The sequence below is a fragment of the Pleurotus ostreatus genome (assembly GCF_014466165.1).
Source record: "Pleurotus ostreatus strain PC9 chromosome Unknown scaffold_10, whole genome shotgun sequence".
NCBI classification, from domain to species: domain Eukaryota; kingdom Fungi; phylum Basidiomycota; class Agaricomycetes; order Agaricales; family Pleurotaceae; genus Pleurotus; species Pleurotus ostreatus.
Window position 1 is genome coordinate 817,340 of NW_023503165.1, and position 17,574 is coordinate 834,913.

The following is a 17,574-nucleotide window of genomic DNA, read 5'->3' on the forward strand; positions in this document are numbered from 1 at the left end:
CCGGGAATATATGTTGACTTGGTCAAGCTGGCTTGAATGGTGTGCCTTGAGCAGAGCGGAATATTCGTTTCATTGATGTCGAGTCCAAGGGGCGCCCCTGCCGCCCCTTTGTTATGCCGGGACACCCCTACATAGGCGCATGAATGCAATTTGACATATTTTCTGGGAACTATCTACGGAGAGTTTCGCGCCCCATAGCAAGCATCACCAGCTTTATTTTTCAGAATACTAACAACGGAGATGGATGTCGAGCTCCTAGCGTTCTGATCCAAACAACCACAAACATGCCATTCTGTTCGCGCTTGGCCCCTCACAGGCCTCACCATGCACGCAGAGTTCGACGATGACATTTGACGAAGATTAACCATTTTCTGACGACGACCGAACTCCCTTTCCCGCCCAACGCACACCCGAAACTTATCTTAACTACCTCCTGTCCGACGTCCTCAATTTCTTGTGATTTTCCTCTAATTCTTGACATTATTTTGGCGGATGAATACGGTCGAGGGAATGAACGATGCCGCTGCAGAGGCTGCTCTAGGTCTTCTTGGACTCTCACCAACGAATTTGCAACCTCCAAGCCCCATCGTACCTTCCAAACGCAAGCACAACGACCCATTGCAATCCCAAGTCGCAATTTCAAGTCACCAAACGCAATCTGAACTACCTGACGAAGGCATCGACTGCATTTGCGCATTCTCGTACGACGACGGGTTCTCAATCCAATGCGATGACTGCCAGAGATGGGTCCATGCTGCTTGTTATGGGATTGTCGACCCGGGCGAGGTGAAGGCTTGTGAATGGAGGTGTTCGGTCTGCGTACCCCGAGAGGTTGATAAAGAGGCTGCGAAAAGAATTCAGCTGGAGAAGCAGAAGGTTCTGCGCGTGGGGAATGGTAACAACAAGCCCAAGCCGCGGAAACCAAGTCCAGTAGGGGATAGGAAGGGAGGTGCTCGGAGGCCCAGCGCTGTCACCAACGCTGTCGATGGCCATACCCATGGCGGGAAGAGAAAACCTCGTAGACCATCAATCATCAACCCGTCGACCAGCCATGGAAGCCATGTGGACGAAGAGCACGTCGACGTTGGTGACTCTTGGATGCAGAGCTATGTCCCCATCACCCACGATATCATCAACCATCCCGAAACGAGGGAGAAGCTACAGCAGCATGCTCAACGGTGGAGGGGTGTTACCGCTATCTCGCCAGGACAAGAGACATTGACGACAGTTCGTCCAGTTCACGTTCCCCATTCACCCTACTCGAACCCCTCAGTGCGCCCACCATCATTCGCCTTGCACACCACGGCGCCTATCCCCAACGACCAGCTCATCGCGCCGTATCCATCTCTCATTACGCCCTCAGCAGCGTATCTCTCCGATCCCCTCAACGCATACGCTCATCTTGGAATACCGAAACCCTTTGTACACCTCATTGGTCATCCACTTGACGTTGCTCTCGATTCTCGATGGCGCGGAGACAAGAGCCGTTTCGCTCGAAATGGGTGCCGCCCGAACGCCGTACTTCGACCCATGCTGTGCTCACGTTCCCCAGATACAAAGGCCCAAGACGACGCGTTATCTTTTGGCGTATTCGCGCTCCGAGATCTGAAGGCCAACGAAGAGGTTGTCCTAGGTTGGGAATGGGATGATGGTAATGCAATTCATAACCTTCCAGCTGCCATACAGACGCCGCATCTATTTCGGTGCGTGATTTCTGCCCTTGCAGCTATTCTATTGAACGTCCATCCTTATATTTCAGCGACATCAATCGTGAACACGACAGCGCCGAGCAACTCGATTACCTACGCCGCCAAATGTCCATCATCATCCACACACTCAGCTCAACTTTTACAACATGCGCCTGCGGAGCGAAGGCGAAAGATTGTGCAATTGCCCAAGCAGCCGCCTTCGTTGATGGGTATTCCGCCTATTCTCCCGGGCCTGGGACCTCGAAGCCCATTGACTTGGGTCCGTTGGTTGGTGTTGAGAGAGGGTTTAGGACACGGGAGAAAGTTCCTCTGTCAGGAGGGATCGGTGGTGTCGAGATGTGTCCTGAGGTCGCGCCTGAAATTATGACAATGAGCGCGAAACGGAAGGGGAAGGCGAAAGCTACAGAAGGCATGGTATTGGACGTTGAGATGGAGGAAGCGTCTTACGGGGCAGGTGCACACAGCGATATTCGTGGGGTAGGGCTCTCGTCACCACTACGTACGCTTCATCAACCTGTTTCTATTTCGTTCTGTCCACTGACTTTCGTGACTGTAGGCAACATCAAACGTCTACCTAGGAAACGCACCGCGACGGACTCGATACCTGCTCCACCGATTCCACCTCTGTTACCACCCCGTCCACCGGAGATCCCTTCCGCGTCACCTCGTTCTGATTCTATGGATATAGATGGCGAGGAGAACGAGGAAAAGATGCCTCCAAAGATGAGAAAGCGCTGGATCCATAAGAATCTAGACGCCTTGAAGGAGATTTCTCGAAGGGATGTCTCCCCCGAATCGCCAAGTCAGTCAATAACTGCGCAACCGGCGGAAGAAGTGGCAATGGACATGAGTGAAGGATGTAGTGATGGACAATCACGGGTGATTCAAGCGCCTCTTTTAAATCGAATGTCGATTGACAGTGCGTCCCACCTACTCCGCAACCCGCTCGCACGCACTAATCAACCTTCAACGCAGCTTTGGTCCACCCTCGCGCGACTGACATGCCGCCCCCTCCCATGCCCGCTGCACTGGACCCCACGACCATCACGTCCATACCTCCCACTCGTCAAACTCTATCATCTTTCGACTTCGCCAGTCCCGCTGCTCCAGCGAACTCCAACCCAGTCTCAACGTCTCCTACCACTTCTTTTGCTAAATTATCATTATTATCTCCTGTTGTTATTCATCGATCGCCTCCCATGGACTCCACCACCTCACCTCCAAAGACTTCCGTGGACGTATCTACCGATGTTCCGATTACCCCACCGAAGTCGCCTGCGCTTCCTTCGCTTCTACCCAATATTGACGAAAAGCTAGACACACCGGATACCAACGGCATTGAGAACGTCCAACCGACCACGCCGCCGTCGATGGACCTCCCTGCTTCTCTGCAGCGTCGACCGTCTACCCCTACCCCCACTGACTCCGAGGATGCACCTCCGAAAGCGAACAACGAAGTTATTGATGCGTCAATTGTTATGAAAGAAGAAAGCACTGAGCCGGTCGAACCATCACTGGTGCCCCCTGAAGCAGAGCCCCTCCAGCCTGCCCCTCTACCCCTCGATCCAGACGAACCGTCGCCGTTGGTTGTCAACGAGGTCGATGAGATGGCTGTAGACGAAACTCCATCAGGGGCGTCGTCTGAACCTGTCCTTCTCTTGTCCCCGACGTCTTCGTTAGCAGACTCCCAAACCTTGCATTCTTCGATGCCTGTTGAGCAGCTTCCCCTAGTTGCTGTGGAGCAGGAGCTTTCGAAGGACGAGAGTCAAGATGCGGGGGTCGACGACAATGCTCAACCTAGTCAAGATGAGCCTCGTCCGCCCACTCCCCCACCTCAGCCTGCTCCAAAGGTTAAGTTGTCGCTGAAAGACTTTGCCATGCGCAAGAAGAAGCAGCGGGAAGAAGAGATGGCGAAGGTTCAACCTTCGTCAGTTGCTCGTGACGTCCCTTCGTCGCAGTCACCTTCGAGAGACGGTGATCCTGATGGTCACGATAGGGGGACGCCTATGCAGGTCAAGGAGGACGCAGTCCATCGCAGTACTGATGAGCATCAATCTGTATCTCAGCTAGATACCGCCCCCAGTATGGATACTGACCCTCCTGAAACAACGGATACGGACCATGATACTCATGCAGAGCCTGTTAGTCAATTCATGGCACAGCATGAGCATCGTCAGATAGAGGAACCCCGTCCTCTATCAGAAGAATCGCATTCCGGTCCGACTGTCCTTAGTCCACCGTCTAGCACGCCTCCCCTCAGTCCCCGCACTCCGCCAAGTCATTCACCTCCTCCATCGACTCCATCTCGATCACCTTCACCTCAGACCCTCGGCGGAAAGGAGAATGCGCATGTCCATCACCACCCTCTGACGTTGCAAGCCAAGATAGAGCTCGTGGAACAGGTGCTTCCAAAGGAGGTTCAAGATAAGACCAAAGCCCCCATGGTGATACCGCGCACACCTGAACCACCGCCTAATCAGCCGTTCCACGATATCAACCGCACTCCATCCTACCCTAATTATAGCAGCATACCCGTATATCCTGATGGTTATAGGGGACCCGGACATTATCGACGGCCTTCGCACGAGGATGGGGAGATCACGTCTACGCGGAGCGAAGCATCATCTCCACCTCCCGGCCCACCAGCGGGGCCGAAAGCACATAACGGAGTGAATGTCTCCTATGCTGCTCGAACGCACACGCCGCCAACGGGACCAAGGAATTCCCATGTACCAACGACAATGCCGCCCCATTTGACTGCGTTTCGCCCGCCACCGCCACCTCCCGCCGCTCTAGCTTCATACAACCCATCCTCTCTCGCGATTGCGCCCAAACGACCTCCGACGGCTCCTCGAGCACCCAGAGCATACGCCGGGCAGTCCTATCAGCCCTCATCATATGCCCCATCTCCCAGGTCTGCGAGCGGGCAGCAGTATATTCCTCGTGGACCCTCGGCTGACCGAGACAGGGATTGGGATCGGGACCGTAGTAGTTGGTCACGACCGCGAGGTCGAGGGAGTACATGGGGGCGATGATACCATATCATCGTGCTGATGCGACCTCCGTACATATTTTCTTCACTACGATACCTGTTGGGCTAGTTGATGGTATTCATATATCTATTATTTTGACCTTTCCCTCGGGACAAGTCATGTTTTTCGATCATTATTCTTTCATATTTCTCTTTCGTTGCTTCGATGTCGTTTCATTTATATACTCGTATCGTACGACGAAATTACACCAGCTGTAATAAGTAAAGTTCTGTACACCAGTCCAGCTCAGGAGTCTCCCCTTACAATTTCCTCTTTGAGCAACAACCCCTTAGGAGCTTAATTCCAAGCTTCAAGCTTTGAACTTTGTCTTAAGGCAGGCTACCTGCCATTACTGCACATATTGCTGGTTTTCTGTAGACTGTGTGAGCTAGTGAGTGCTATTAGTTATACCAGGTGGTGGTTTGACGCGTAGATATATAAAATATATCTACCGGTAGAATGTACAAGTTGAGTGTTATACAATGGTAAGTGTGAGCATCGCTAAAATATAACTGGGTGTAATGGTGGATTACATACCTCAGCCATACCATGTAGAGGGTTGAAGCTGAGGGGTTTCTTTAAAATCTTTTAAAAAAATACTAAGCACTGATACAAATGTGGAAAGGGGATGTATATAAAAGGAAAGAAGTAAATGGATAAGAATGAAGTTCCCCAACGTGACATCCCCCACCCTGTCCATTATTACCTTGACAAGGGAGCAAAGCACAAATAGCACGAAGTATGCCCTTCCTTCGCTTATAGCAACCATCCAGACTTTCAAAAGTACTTTCAAAAGTCAGTCTGTGTATCTTGATCTCATATTGAGTACTAAAGTCTGGCACAACCTTCATTTTAATATCTAAAGGAAGATATCACTCTATGTAAGGAAGCAAACTAAATGATCTACAGATACTCGCTTCAGCGTTACGACAAGGCTATGTGATTCCTTCTATCATCAACCCTTCGAACACTCTCTCGTCGCTTCATACAGCAGAAGTAGAGGCGGAGTGATCTTGTATGCTTCCAGATTTCCGCCGAACGAGCGAGATCTCACTTGGCCCATCTGTGCTATTGCTACCTGCGGCCATCGTCGTCACACCAGAGGCTTCAGCCTGTGCCTGGCGCTGCGCCGCCTCGACGGGATCGTCACCGAACTGATCAACCATGCTCGACATGGCGCCTCCCGCCGCGGCGCGGAAGCTCGCTAGCGTGCCTGTGGCATGATGGCGGGAGGCGCCGGTTTGGGTCTGCGTAGCGAGGGAACGTGCGTGTTCGTATGCTCGGATATGCAGTAAGAAGCGGGCGGTGAGTAGACCCGATAGCCTGTCGAATACATGTGTATAAATATGTATTATCATCAGTAGGTATATTGACGGGAGTAAGATGTAGAGATGGTAATGGAGTGATGAACTTACGGGAGCGTGAATGCATTTAGCAACCGTTGGAAGAATCCAGCCTGCCGTCAACGGTTAAGTACCCATGAAAGACCGCAGCTGTGTGTCATCAACTTACGGGTGCTTCCTGTGCAACAGCTACATCAGCCTTGGCAGCGAAGACGAATACTATCCAGGAAACCCACCACATTCAATATCACTGCTGCTGTCGTGAAGAGGGAAATGATGCTGCGATGAATCATCGATCAGCAATAAGCTCGCATTTCTTCCTAGTGTGCTCCCAAGGAAACACTGATTAACTGACACACCTGAAATACAGGACACCTTGTTCGAAGATAAGGTTCATAAGTCCTTTTGCGTGCTGCTTCCGCCCGCCGACTCGGAAGGCCATGAGGCTGCGAGTGATGGTGAGAATCGCGGAGGAGTATTCGAAGATGACCATGAGAATTGAGAGTAAGAGATTCGCTGCGAACAATCAGCATCGAAGGTCTAACACGAAATGTATGCATACCTCTTTTGGAGGAACGAACATCAAGAACTGATCAGTCGGTGTTCTGAAACAACAGTGTCCGAAGACTGCTCACAAGGGATTGCTTGACGACCCCACACATCGGAGGCCTGGGACATGCATCTACCCGAATGCATACGTCAATCAATCCTCAATATTCAATATGGAGGCAGTGAGTGGGAGGGTGGTATGTACTCACGATGTCTAACGCGATGCAGGTAGCGCCGATGAGACCAAGATATACGAGGATGTAGGTGTTTCGTGCGTATATTGCATATGTTCTGCTGGTAAATGTTACTACGATGCCGCAAGTCAGCGCGCATGCCATGCCATGGTTAGAAGACTATTATACCTATCACAGCTGCTCGCCCAAAGACGCTCAACGCGCCGATGATTTTATACCAGGTATCACAACTACCATCATGGAGGACAGCTAGTCAGAAGCCGAGGGATAAATAGCAGGGGTATAACTGACTGAGATACAAGGATACATAAGCAACTGGGTAGGAGAGAGCAGGTTCGGACGTACCCCTTGCTTGAGTTGATTGGCAATGGCTAAGAGGTAAAGGACGTTGGCAACCAACGCATATCGACAAAAGATGTACAGAAAGGTTGACAGCCGCATTTTCGACCCCCAGATGTACTTGACTTCCGAGGGGAACGTCAACGCGTAGTCATAGAACAGGAGCGCTGAGAAGGGGTTAGCGTCGCCGATCTTCCGTAGATGGGTGCGGAAGTGAGTACCAAGGCTTGACCATTGTATGTCGAACTGAAGGTAGCTAAATCGACAATAAGAACCTCGGTACGAAGCGCGACAACAAGATACGCACTGGGTTGCTGCTTTAGAGGCCATAGTATTCGGTATACTTGTACAATGGATACGGAGAGTGGGGGGGCTGGTATTTGTGGAGCGTCTTCACCCTTTCCGACGTTTTATACTTGTTTATCCTTGGTTTACCCATCTTCTTCGGTCTCATCCTTCCTGATGACTCCAAACACGATGGGAAGTCAAAGTAAACAAGCGCTGTTGTTTCCTTGCCACCTTGATTAGATGTGACTCATGAAGATGAAATATTGAGGCGGTGAGCAAAGAACCCAACTCTGATAAGATAGATGAGATGGATGTGGTGCTTGCTGTCATATTAGGCTCGCCATCAAGGAGCATCAACGGACAGGCTGAGAAAGCTGCTATGAATACCTTGTCGAAGCAGTGGCGTGGAAGTGATAGAACAAGAAATCAAACCAAACCCACATGCGTTGATGGCAGCAGGTCATGCGATGTCAGGAATTGGGAGTTGAACATGATTGGTGTGCGCTTCTTGGAACCAGCCTCACGTTCGACTACAATTTGACTATTATCTTTCGAAACATGGCAATGAACGAGAACGGTGCATTGCGTAATCTAACTTGCCTGTGCAAAGCCCGAATTCCCGGGGGAACAACCGTAGTCCCCGCTCGATGGGCACCTCTACACGTACGGGGAGATGGTGCTGCCGCGCAGAAGGCTCCGTCGCCTGTGTGGTGAGGTATCGCAACTTATTGAGAGAGTGGTGAAAAGGCGCCTCAACGAATACAACAACGCGACGATGTTCGCGCCGACACGTCGTAACGGGTAACGTCTTCCAGAATCCACTCTCCGAGTCAGCCACTCACCAACGAGCGGATGTCGGTGTACTGAAATCGCCGTTGAGAGATATCATATGCACGGCGTAGGATCGGGGGCTCAAGTCAGATTCCAGCAAACCGGCACCCAACATCTCGACATCGAATCAGAGGCGGCGATGCTCAGCAAGTTCCGGCTAGATTTCAACATCCAACATCCGCACAAGGAATCCTAACCAAATCCAAATTATCCAGCGTCAGCCACCGAGCAATGATATATAAACCCCACATACGCTTAGGACGCCCCCACTATTCTTGATTCAGTACCACGAGTATCTCTGCATTACATTCATAATGTCTTTCGCCTCCACCTCTATGCTCGTCGCTGGTTCGACTTCTTCAAGTTCATCGCCCTCGTCTTCCTTCGGTTCCTTCAGCTCTGGCAAGGCAGTCGCCTGGTGGAAGGAGGGTGTCTCGTCTCCTTCCCCATCCTCGATGCTGTCCGCCGGATATGTTCGTGCTGCAAGCGAGACCGTGGTCGCTCAAGTCCCCTCCGCAAGATACGGCGGGCTTCAAAGGACAATGGCGATTGGCCGCAAGCGGGGCGCTGAGATTGCTCGCCGATGGAGCGACTCAAAGGGTGTTGTTTACGTCTAGGCGGTTACACAAGCTCAAGAAGTGCGCGTGGTTGGCGGCACCGGTTCGCGCCTAGGCGGGTTCGTTGTTTCAAGAAGAGAAGCGTGCAAGACTCGCGGCTGGCCCGCAGACTTCAAGCAACCGCAGCGTGCGTTACAATGTCCTGCGTACCCCGTGGCTGACTATGTGCGTGGCAGGTTCTCCGACTTCATGATCGCGGGACTGGTAGCTGGTAGGTATAAAGGTAGGTGTTTGTGTTGAGAGGTGTGTGCCTCTCCTGATGAGTCCAAAAGGACGAAACACAATTTCCATACTGTAGTCTGGTCTGGCTCGCGTTTATGCTGTGCACATGTACTTGGAAATCGAAATTGTGTTCTCGTGTGCTCCTAAGTCCTGGCCGTTAACCGCTGAAATCAGGATAACGATTAACTTCGACGATATCGCACAGAACGCGTCGTCCATATCGCAGAGGCATCGTATCATTCCTCTTCTATCCATTTTCCATTATCGAATGTCTTCACGTGTAGTAGCTCCTGGCGTTGCTATCGCCATGACTTCCAGGAGTGAGACTGAGTCGTCGTGTTCAAGTCGCTGCTTAGGTGCAGCTAGACTCTGGAGCACAATCGGTCTATTGGAGGAGAGCTTAGGCGATGTCGCAGAGAAATGAGAATCGAAGGATGGTCGCTGTCACTGTGGTAAAGAGGTAAAGACATCTCATTTAGCGCCCTGGCGCTCATCAACATGCTACAAACGTGTCGACAGTCACTGCTCATGAGATGCTCCTCAAGCGGCCACGAGACACTGATGGTCTTTCTACTGAAACCCACCTGTGAATGCTAGTCCATTCGGCAAATTACTTGAAAAAGACTAGGGTCGGTGATCAATTTCTGGCCGCAGAAAGTCCTGTCCTTGTTCGTGAGCTACCAAATACGTGTAGATATCTTGCATGGCCTCCTTCTCACTCTATTCTTCATGATAGCACGTCGGTACTCTAACACTATCTCATTTTGCTGTCCCTGCCCTGCTCTCCTAAGCGACATACGAAAGAAACGGCCGCTCCTTGAAATACCCATTGACTCTGGACGGACTTCAGACCTCTTCCAGACCTAGGAGAGTAAGCCAAGCTAGGGGTCCCGAGAAATCCAACTTCGCCCTCTTAGACGGGCACTAATGACCTCCGTTGGCTCGCCTCGTCATGGGGATGAACCAGAGTCTGACTGCGGACAAGGTATGTCCTTAGCATTTGAAAATGAACGAGCGATACACCCAGTCATGCTTCGCGGAGTGAACTCACCGTTACAGGACTACATGTACCATAAGACGCCTTCTGCTCAGTCAGTGCCCTTCCTTTTGCGGAGACTTCGAAAAACATGTTAGGGAAAGTACCGCGAATTCGGCCCTTCTCCCGTCCGACTCTGGTATCTCGGGTTCGACATGAACAGAGGGGGACTCCTGGGCAGCTGCGGTATTGATCACGATGACATTGTCGAGGTTATCGTCTTCGCCTTGGCTCTTTCGGCAGTGGAATTATTGCGAGCGACGTGTAGATGCCTGCGTGCGCTAGAACACGAGATGCCCGCCTGTTTCAAACCACCAATGTGCAAATACCTGCTGCGGACGTCTTGGAGCCTATTCACTTAAGGGCATCGACCTTTATCCCGCCCTAGAAGCCCTTATCCCCATCTGCCATCTACGGAAGCACAACACTCAGGGCGGAATCGTACGTCGGAGCACAGCATGCAGCCACTCACCCGAGGGGTCCTACCACATATGATGCCCGCAATGACCAGATGGCTGATTCTTCACGGAATCGTCCGCTGTTGCTAAGATGAACCACCCCGCATGAAAAATATTCGTCCGAGAATATGGGGACTCCAAAATACGGAAAAATCCTTCGAAGAATATCCATTAATATTGAAACGTACTGGGCTCAACTGTGGAGACTTCGTGTTGAAGACACATGTATGCGGGAGAAGATAAGTGTGGTAACCGTCCTACGATATCTACGCGGAGGAGTGACCACTTGTTACTGGTGCTCAGTGGAGGCATTATCACGTTGTCGAGGACGCAGTCGCTGGTGTGCATCGCCATTTCCAAGGCCTTGTCACGGTCATTGCTAATCCGCCGTTTGCATATGACTTTGGAATATGGCGAGTGCATCGCTCGTCTGGGGGCATAAATACCAGGGGGCGTAGGTCAAACCTCTCAGCATCGGTGCTTTCCTCACACCTCAGCAGCAGCAGCTAATTCCCAACGCGCAACAATGGTCAACAGCTTCTTCACGTTCGCCCTCTTGCCCGCTTTCTGCGCGCTGCTTGCTGCCGGAGGCCCAGTGTCAAAGGCTCCCGCATCCACCTACAAGCCACCTAAATCATCCAGCAGGCCCATGAGCTCGCGTCGTGTTAGCAGCCGGGGCTTCGGCAGCGAGGGATTTACGTCTACCGCTATCGCCAGCTCCCCAAGCGATGTCCCATCCAGCTCCTTCTCCGAGTACATCCCTAGCGCGAGTGGTGACGTCCCCTTCCCAAGCGGTAGCGATTACCCCAGCTTCCCCAGTGGCGGCATCGCCAGCTCTTCAGTTCACACGAGCTACATCTCCAGCCCCTCCGGAGGAAGTAGCGAAGCCCCAAGCGCCAGCTATGTCTTCAGCAGCGCCGTTCCAGAGTATTCCAGCTTCCCGGGCAGCGATGGCGCCTCGTACAGCGAGTACCCCAGCTCCGTTGTCCCGGGCTCTAGCTTCGCGAGCGCTAGCTACGTCTACAGCAGCGGCGTCCCACAGTACTCCGGCTTCCCCAGCAGCGTGGTTTACAGCAGCGATGTTCCTGTCTTCACAAGCGATGGGTCGTATAGCGATTTCCCCAGCTCCGTCGACCCAGGTTATTCGACGGGTCTCCCGGGTACCAGCGATGTCAACAGCAGTGATGTCCCTATCGCCACTGGTGTGAGCAGCGGCATCAATAGCAGCGACATTCCCATTGCCACCAGTGCTAGCGAGATCAACAGCAGCATCATTCCTTTCCCCACAAATGCCGGGGCCAGCGAGATCAGCGACATTCCGTTCCCTACCAGTGTTGGAGCAAGCGAGATCAACAGCAGCGATATCCCTATCGCGACCAGCGCGTTCTGAACTGGTCACTTAGTATGTAGCATGCTATCCATAGAATATTAGCAATGGACACTGTCTCTGTTTGATTGGACTTACTATCTCCGTATTCCTAGATATTCGATATTCACTTATCTATATCCATATTGTGTTAGCGATTGTGCTGTAACCTATCTTTCATTTTCGGTAAGAATACACGGATGGGTGGGGATGCGCATATACTAAGTATCCGAAAGACCGACACTCGGCGTCAGTTGCTATTGACGTCAGGAAAGGAAGAACGCACGCTACATTTCGGACGCGGGAACGTAGGCGCGAATCGCGATGAAGACTTTCAAACGGACGACGCCGCAGCAGATGCTCAACCAACGGCGCAGCGACGCGGCAGCCATCCCGTCGCCTTCGAGACGCCGAAGACCGCACATTCAAAGAAGGGCATGAGCTGCATATGTACGCGAAATCCAGTGTATAGCCTCGGGCTGCGCCCGTCGGCCTCTTCTCTCCACGGCGTGTAGTAGAGTAAATGTGGGTTTTGGGCTGGCGGGGTGACGAGTGAATGTGTATGTATGGAGAAACGGCGCATACACCCACCTTCCTTGCAACCAGATCCTAGATGCTATTGTTGGCTTGCTCGTCTTTGATAACTTCGTACGCGTTCAGTTCCGAGGCGTACGATCGGAATCTCCAATCCGAAGCACCAGCTGGATATAGGACTGAGATTTGCAAGGACGTCGAGACTCGAGACGCCGTCGTCTCGGTGAAAAACACATACATTACCCCGTCGGACGGTCGAGATACTTACTGGATCGGATTCGAGGTGTGGCGATGATTGAGCGGTCAATCGATCACTTTCGAGGTGCGAGTTCCCGTGGACTGTCAGAAGAATTCCTGCACTGGTGATCGCAGTGGTAAGGAGCTAAGAATTGGAAACAAAAGGTGGCAAATAGATGTGATCTGTTTCAAGCTCTAGCTCAAAGCTCAAGGGCAGCCCAGCTGCATCACCAGTATGATGGGGGGATAGGGCGCAAAAGGAGGCATCAACTAAAAGCACAACGCGTCGCGTTCGCGCCATCGTGTCTTAACGCGCAGGGTCTTCCGCCCACCGTGCCAGCCACCTACTGAGGTGCGGATGTCGGTCGTTAAAATCACCGTTGAGAGATATCATATGCACGCCGTAGGATCGGGAGGTTAAGTCAGATTCCAGCAAACGGGACCCAACATCTCGACATCGAATCAGAGGCGGCGATGCTCAGCAAGTTTCGGCCAGATTTCGACATCCAACATCCGCACAAGGAATCCTAACCAGATCCAAATTATCCAGCGTCAGCCACCGAGCCATGATATATAAACCCCACATACGCTTAGGACGCCCCCACTATTCTTGATTCACTACCACGAGTATCTCTGCATTACATTCAAAATGTCTTTCACCTCCACCTCCTCTATGCTCGTCGCTGGTTCGACTTCTTCGAGTTCATCGCCCTCGTCTTCCTTCGGTTCCTTCAGCTCTGGCAAGGCGGTCGCCTGGTGGAAGGAGGGTGTCTCGTCTCCTTCCCCATCCTCGATGCTGTCCGCCGGATATGTTCGTGCTGCAAGCGAGACCGTGGTCGCTCAAGTCCCCTCCGCAAGATACGGCGGGCTTCAAAGGACAATGGCGATTGGCCGCAAGAGGGGCGCCGAGATTGCTCGCCGATGGAGCGACTCAAAGGGTGTTGTTTACGTCTAGGCGGTTACACAAGCTCAAGAGGTGCGCGTGGTTGGCGGCACCGTTTCGCGCCTAGGCGGGTTCGTTATTTCAAGAGGAGAAGCATGCAAGATTCGCGGCTGGCCCGCAGATTTCAAGCAACCCCAGCGTGCGCTACAACGTCATGCGTACCTCGTGGCTGACTATGTGCGTAGCAGGTCTTTTCTCGACTTCATAGGTTCGGTGGACACGCAAGCTCGACTTGAAGATCCCGTGGACTGGTAGCTGGTAAGTATGGAGGTAGGTGTTTGTGTTGGGAGGTGTGTGCCTCTCCTGATGAGTCCAAAAGGACGAAACACAATTTCCATACTGTAGTCTGGTCTGGATCGCGTTCATGCATCTCGTTGTTGTGCACATGTACTTGGAAATCGAAATTGTGTTCTCGTGCTCCTAAGTCCTGGCCGTTAACCGCTGAAATCAGGACAACGATTAACTTTGACAATGTCGCGCAGAACACGTCGTCCATACCGTAAGGTTCAGCGTCGTGTTATTTCTCTTCTATCCTTTTCCCACACCCCATGTAGTAGCTCAGCTAGCGTTGCCACGAATGAGACTGAGCGACACTCGTCGTGTTCAAGTCGCTCCTTCGGTGCAACTAGACTCTGGAGCAATCGATCTATTGGAGGGAAGCTTAGGCGATGTCGCAGCGAAATGAGAATCGAAGGAATCGATGGTCGCTCGACTGTAGAGGTCTCATTTAGCGCCCTGGCGCTCATCCTCCGCTTTAACGAACGCGTCGACAGCCACCACTCATGAGATGCTCCTCAAGCGGCCACGAGACACTGATGGTCTTTCTACTGAAACCCACCTGTGAATGCTAGTCCATTCGGCAAATTACTTGAAAAAGACTACGGTCGGTGACCAATTTCTGGCCGCAGAAAGTCCTGTCCTTGTTCGTGTGCTACCAAATACGTGTAGATATCTTGCATGGCCTCCTTCTCACTCTATTCTTCATGATAGGACGTCGGTACTCTAACACTATCTAGACTGATATGACCGCATTTTGCTGTCCCTGCCCTGCTCTCCTAAGCGACATACGAAAGAAACGGCCGCTCCTTGAAATACCCATTGACTCTGGACGGACTTCAGGCTTGAACCTTGAATATTTGAATGCTCAGGTCCATACTCAATGCATATTCTTGACGAAGCGCATTCATTCCAGTCCAGAGAGAGAAAGCACGAGCATGATCTATCAGCTACCACTCCGGACCTCTTCATTGATCTCAAACAACCATACAACACCAAAGTAGAACCCAAACAATTGCCGAGGCTTCGCTTACGCCCAATCCTCAGTGTAGGTGAGCTCGCGCTTGCGACCTCCAGTACGGGGTTTCCCTTGGTTCGCTGGAGGGGGGGCCGGAAGGGGCTTTGGGGCAGGCTTGGGAGGAGTGGGCGGGGGTGTTGGCAAGCCCGACACGCATTGATCAACGCATTGCTGCCACGCTGGAGTTCCCCATGGATGACCCCCCATAGAGCACGCTACCTGACATTCTTGTACCTATTACACAGGTAAGAATGATGTATCACAGAGAAAACACATTATCAACGTACCGTGTATCGCTTAGCCAGCTCACGCTTGCGTCCTCCAGTACGGGGCTTTCCCTGGTTCGCTGGAGGGGGAGCCGGAAGGGGCTTTGGGGCAGGCTTTGGGGGTGTCGGAGGGGGAGTTGGCAAGCCCGACACGCATTGGTCAACACACTGCTGCCATGCTGGAGTTCCCCATGGATGACCGCCCATCGAGCAAGCTACTTGACATTCTTGCACCTATTGTACGATTAACATCATGCGTCGTTGCTGATGGGTTTCCGCATCACGTACCGTATAGCGCTTGGCGAGCTCGCGTTTCCGCCCTCCAGTGCGGGGTCTGCCTTGGTTTGCTGGTGGGGGAGCAGGGACTGGCTTAGGGGCCGGCTTAGGAGGCGTTGGTGGCGGCGTTGGCAAGCCAGACACACATTGGTCGACACATTGCTGCCATGCCGGGGTCCCCCATGGGTGACCGCCCATTGAACACGCGACCTGGCATTCTTGCACCTATCGTACAGCGGCGGTAAGCACTAATTTCATTGCCCATGTCGTTCATTATCCTTACCGTGTATCGTTTAGAGAGTTCACGCCGTTCAGGCAGATGTGTGTCCTCTTCGCTGTATACTGGCGAGGCGGCCGCGAACATAGCCTGCGCAAGAGCAGCCAGGATGGCGAACTTCATTGCCAATTGCATGGTAGAACTCGAGGATGATGAAAGTGGTTGGATGTTGGGCTTTTCGGAACCGGTTATTTACGAAAGACCTGCTTCGGTAAGATCGTGAAGGTGAATGGAAGGGGAGAAGCGACCAGCACTGCTGAGGAACATAGGTGCCATTAAGACAGTATTTATACTGTTCAGCGTCTCCGAGATGGACGTTTAACTCGCCAAGGCGCGCTACAACTCGGTGTTCTGAAACATGGGTTTCGCGCAGGCTCCCGGGCGTTGGTTTTCTGCTACTGTGAATCCGTAAATCGTTGCAGTGTCTGTTTTGATCCGCTGATCTCGGTCACCGCGAGCTGACTGTCCATACTCTAAGCGCAGGTAATGCTGCAACGAGAATACCGTCCAGGGCAGCTTGTTGCCGTGTTGAGTTCTTCAACTCCATGTTCCAGAGACCGGTCATCCCCTCGATACTCGTCCCCATACAAAAGTGACAAATGATCCAAGACCGTCCTACCCGAAGGTTCAAACCACCACCTTGATATCAAGGTTATGGCCAAGTTTGGGCTAGGTTACCTTGTCTCGATGATGCGCCACCACAGCTTCCGCATCCCATCGCAATCGTGAAGGATATTCCATGTACCTCGTATACGATGGTGAATACTGTCTCCCTTTTGCTCTAGAGGGACAGTGCAGAATGATTGAAGTAGCAGGTGTGAGATTGAGCGTCGTCTGGCTCCTATCTGCTTCTATCTCAGCTCCTATCATCTCGATCATAGACCCAAGTCCTGTGCACCTCGCTGGTCTTCGCTGGTCTGCTATGATCAACGCTGTCGCATCTTGCGCTCGCTCGCTCAAATTGTCCGTGAACCCGATGATGGAACCCAACGTCGATATCTCTGTTTACCAAAGGTTATATTCATGTTCAATACTCGAACGGCTTTTCAGCCGTTCGTGTCCCTTGCCTCACACTCATTGCGCCGCGTAACATCTAAAGTTGTAGAGCTTATTCCCGTGCTTAAGCAGGTGCGGGCTGGGGGAGAAAGGGCGCATGTGCTGCAGCGTCGCGTATCATTCAACCGCACAATGTACAAAAAACTGCGATGTCCCTCCTGCGATAGCTATCGTCAATGCGTTGACGATGTGATTACAGCCGTGCCTAGGCATTGGACGGTGCTAACGCTCATACGCTAGATGTCAGCCATGAATGCTATCATGGTAGCGAATACCTCACAAAATCCGTACAATGGCACCAGCTTCATAGCGCGATGAATTCGACGGTTTAAGTTGTGGGTGTTGTCGAGGGGCACTCGGGAAGGTAGTTGCCATGTGCATCGTACACGCCCTCCGCCAGAGAGCCAGTCCCTTACTAGGAGGTGTGTGGCACCGCTGTAACATACTCAGGCGAGGAGAGTGTACAAGTAGGACCTCAAGGCGTCATACTAGTAGGTCTCATGCTGATACTAGTAATACTGATAGGACATGGTGGCACGACCACGTGACGGTTTCTGGGGAGACTCCTGCAGCCTCCTCCTGATGCGCAGCCTGCGCCGAAAAAAAAACAGATAAGGAACGGAGGATATCTAACAGTTCAACAGCTCTTCATCGATCATCCGTGAGCCCGCCTGCAGAAAACCCCCGCTCGCCTTGTAGGGGGAGCA

General features: G+C 52.2%; 6 protein-coding genes across 6 annotated transcripts; 4 read left to right on the forward strand and 2 right to left on the reverse strand.

Moving 5' to 3' along the window:
* Window positions 1–492: 492 nt before the first annotated feature.
* PC9H_002026 (uncharacterized protein) lies at window positions 493–4,744 on the forward strand (the record flags this gene model as incomplete). The annotated part of the gene is made up of 4 exons (XM_036771669.1): window positions 493–1,703; window positions 1,760–2,208; window positions 2,266–2,628; window positions 2,685–4,744. The coding sequence occupies 4 exons, from the start codon at window positions 493–495 to the stop codon at window positions 4,742–4,744; spliced, it is 4,083 nt and encodes a 1,360-aa protein (XP_036626290.1).
* A 980-nt stretch (window positions 4,745–5,724) lies between these two features.
* PC9H_002027 (uncharacterized protein) lies at window positions 5,725–7,496 on the reverse strand (the record flags this gene model as incomplete). Its single annotated transcript, XM_036771670.1, has 6 exons — window positions 5,725–6,064; window positions 6,444–6,600; window positions 6,647–6,673; window positions 6,720–6,753; window positions 7,173–7,422; window positions 7,474–7,496. 6 exons carry the CDS (start codon window positions 7,494–7,496, stop codon window positions 5,725–5,727), a joined length of 831 nt encoding a protein of 276 aa, XP_036626291.1.
* A 1,103-nt stretch (window positions 7,497–8,599) lies between these two features.
* On the forward strand, window positions 8,600–8,902 carry PC9H_002028 (uncharacterized protein; the record flags this gene model as incomplete). The annotated part of the gene is made up of 1 exon (XM_036771671.1): window positions 8,600–8,902. One exon carries the CDS (start codon window positions 8,600–8,602, stop codon window positions 8,900–8,902), a length of 303 nt encoding a protein of 100 aa, XP_036626292.1.
* Window positions 8,903–11,144: 2,242 nt separating this feature from the next.
* Window positions 11,145–12,008, forward strand: PC9H_002029 (uncharacterized protein; the record flags this gene model as incomplete). The annotated part of the gene is made up of 1 exon (XM_036771672.1): window positions 11,145–12,008. The coding sequence occupies one exon, from the start codon at window positions 11,145–11,147 to the stop codon at window positions 12,006–12,008; it is 864 nt and encodes a 287-aa protein (XP_036626293.1).
* Window positions 12,009–13,404: 1,396 nt separating this feature from the next.
* On the forward strand, window positions 13,405–13,710 carry PC9H_002030 (uncharacterized protein; the record flags this gene model as incomplete). Its single annotated transcript, XM_036771673.1, has 1 exon — window positions 13,405–13,710. The coding sequence occupies one exon, from the start codon at window positions 13,405–13,407 to the stop codon at window positions 13,708–13,710; it is 306 nt and encodes a 101-aa protein (XP_036626294.1).
* Window positions 13,711–15,004: 1,294 nt separating this feature from the next.
* Window positions 15,005–15,946, reverse strand: PC9H_002031 (uncharacterized protein; the record flags this gene model as incomplete). The annotated part of the gene is made up of 4 exons (XM_036771674.1): window positions 15,005–15,226; window positions 15,280–15,492; window positions 15,547–15,759; window positions 15,818–15,946. 4 exons carry the CDS (start codon window positions 15,944–15,946, stop codon window positions 15,005–15,007), a joined length of 777 nt encoding a protein of 258 aa, XP_036626295.1.
* Between the last annotated feature and the right edge of the window lie 1,628 nt (window positions 15,947–17,574).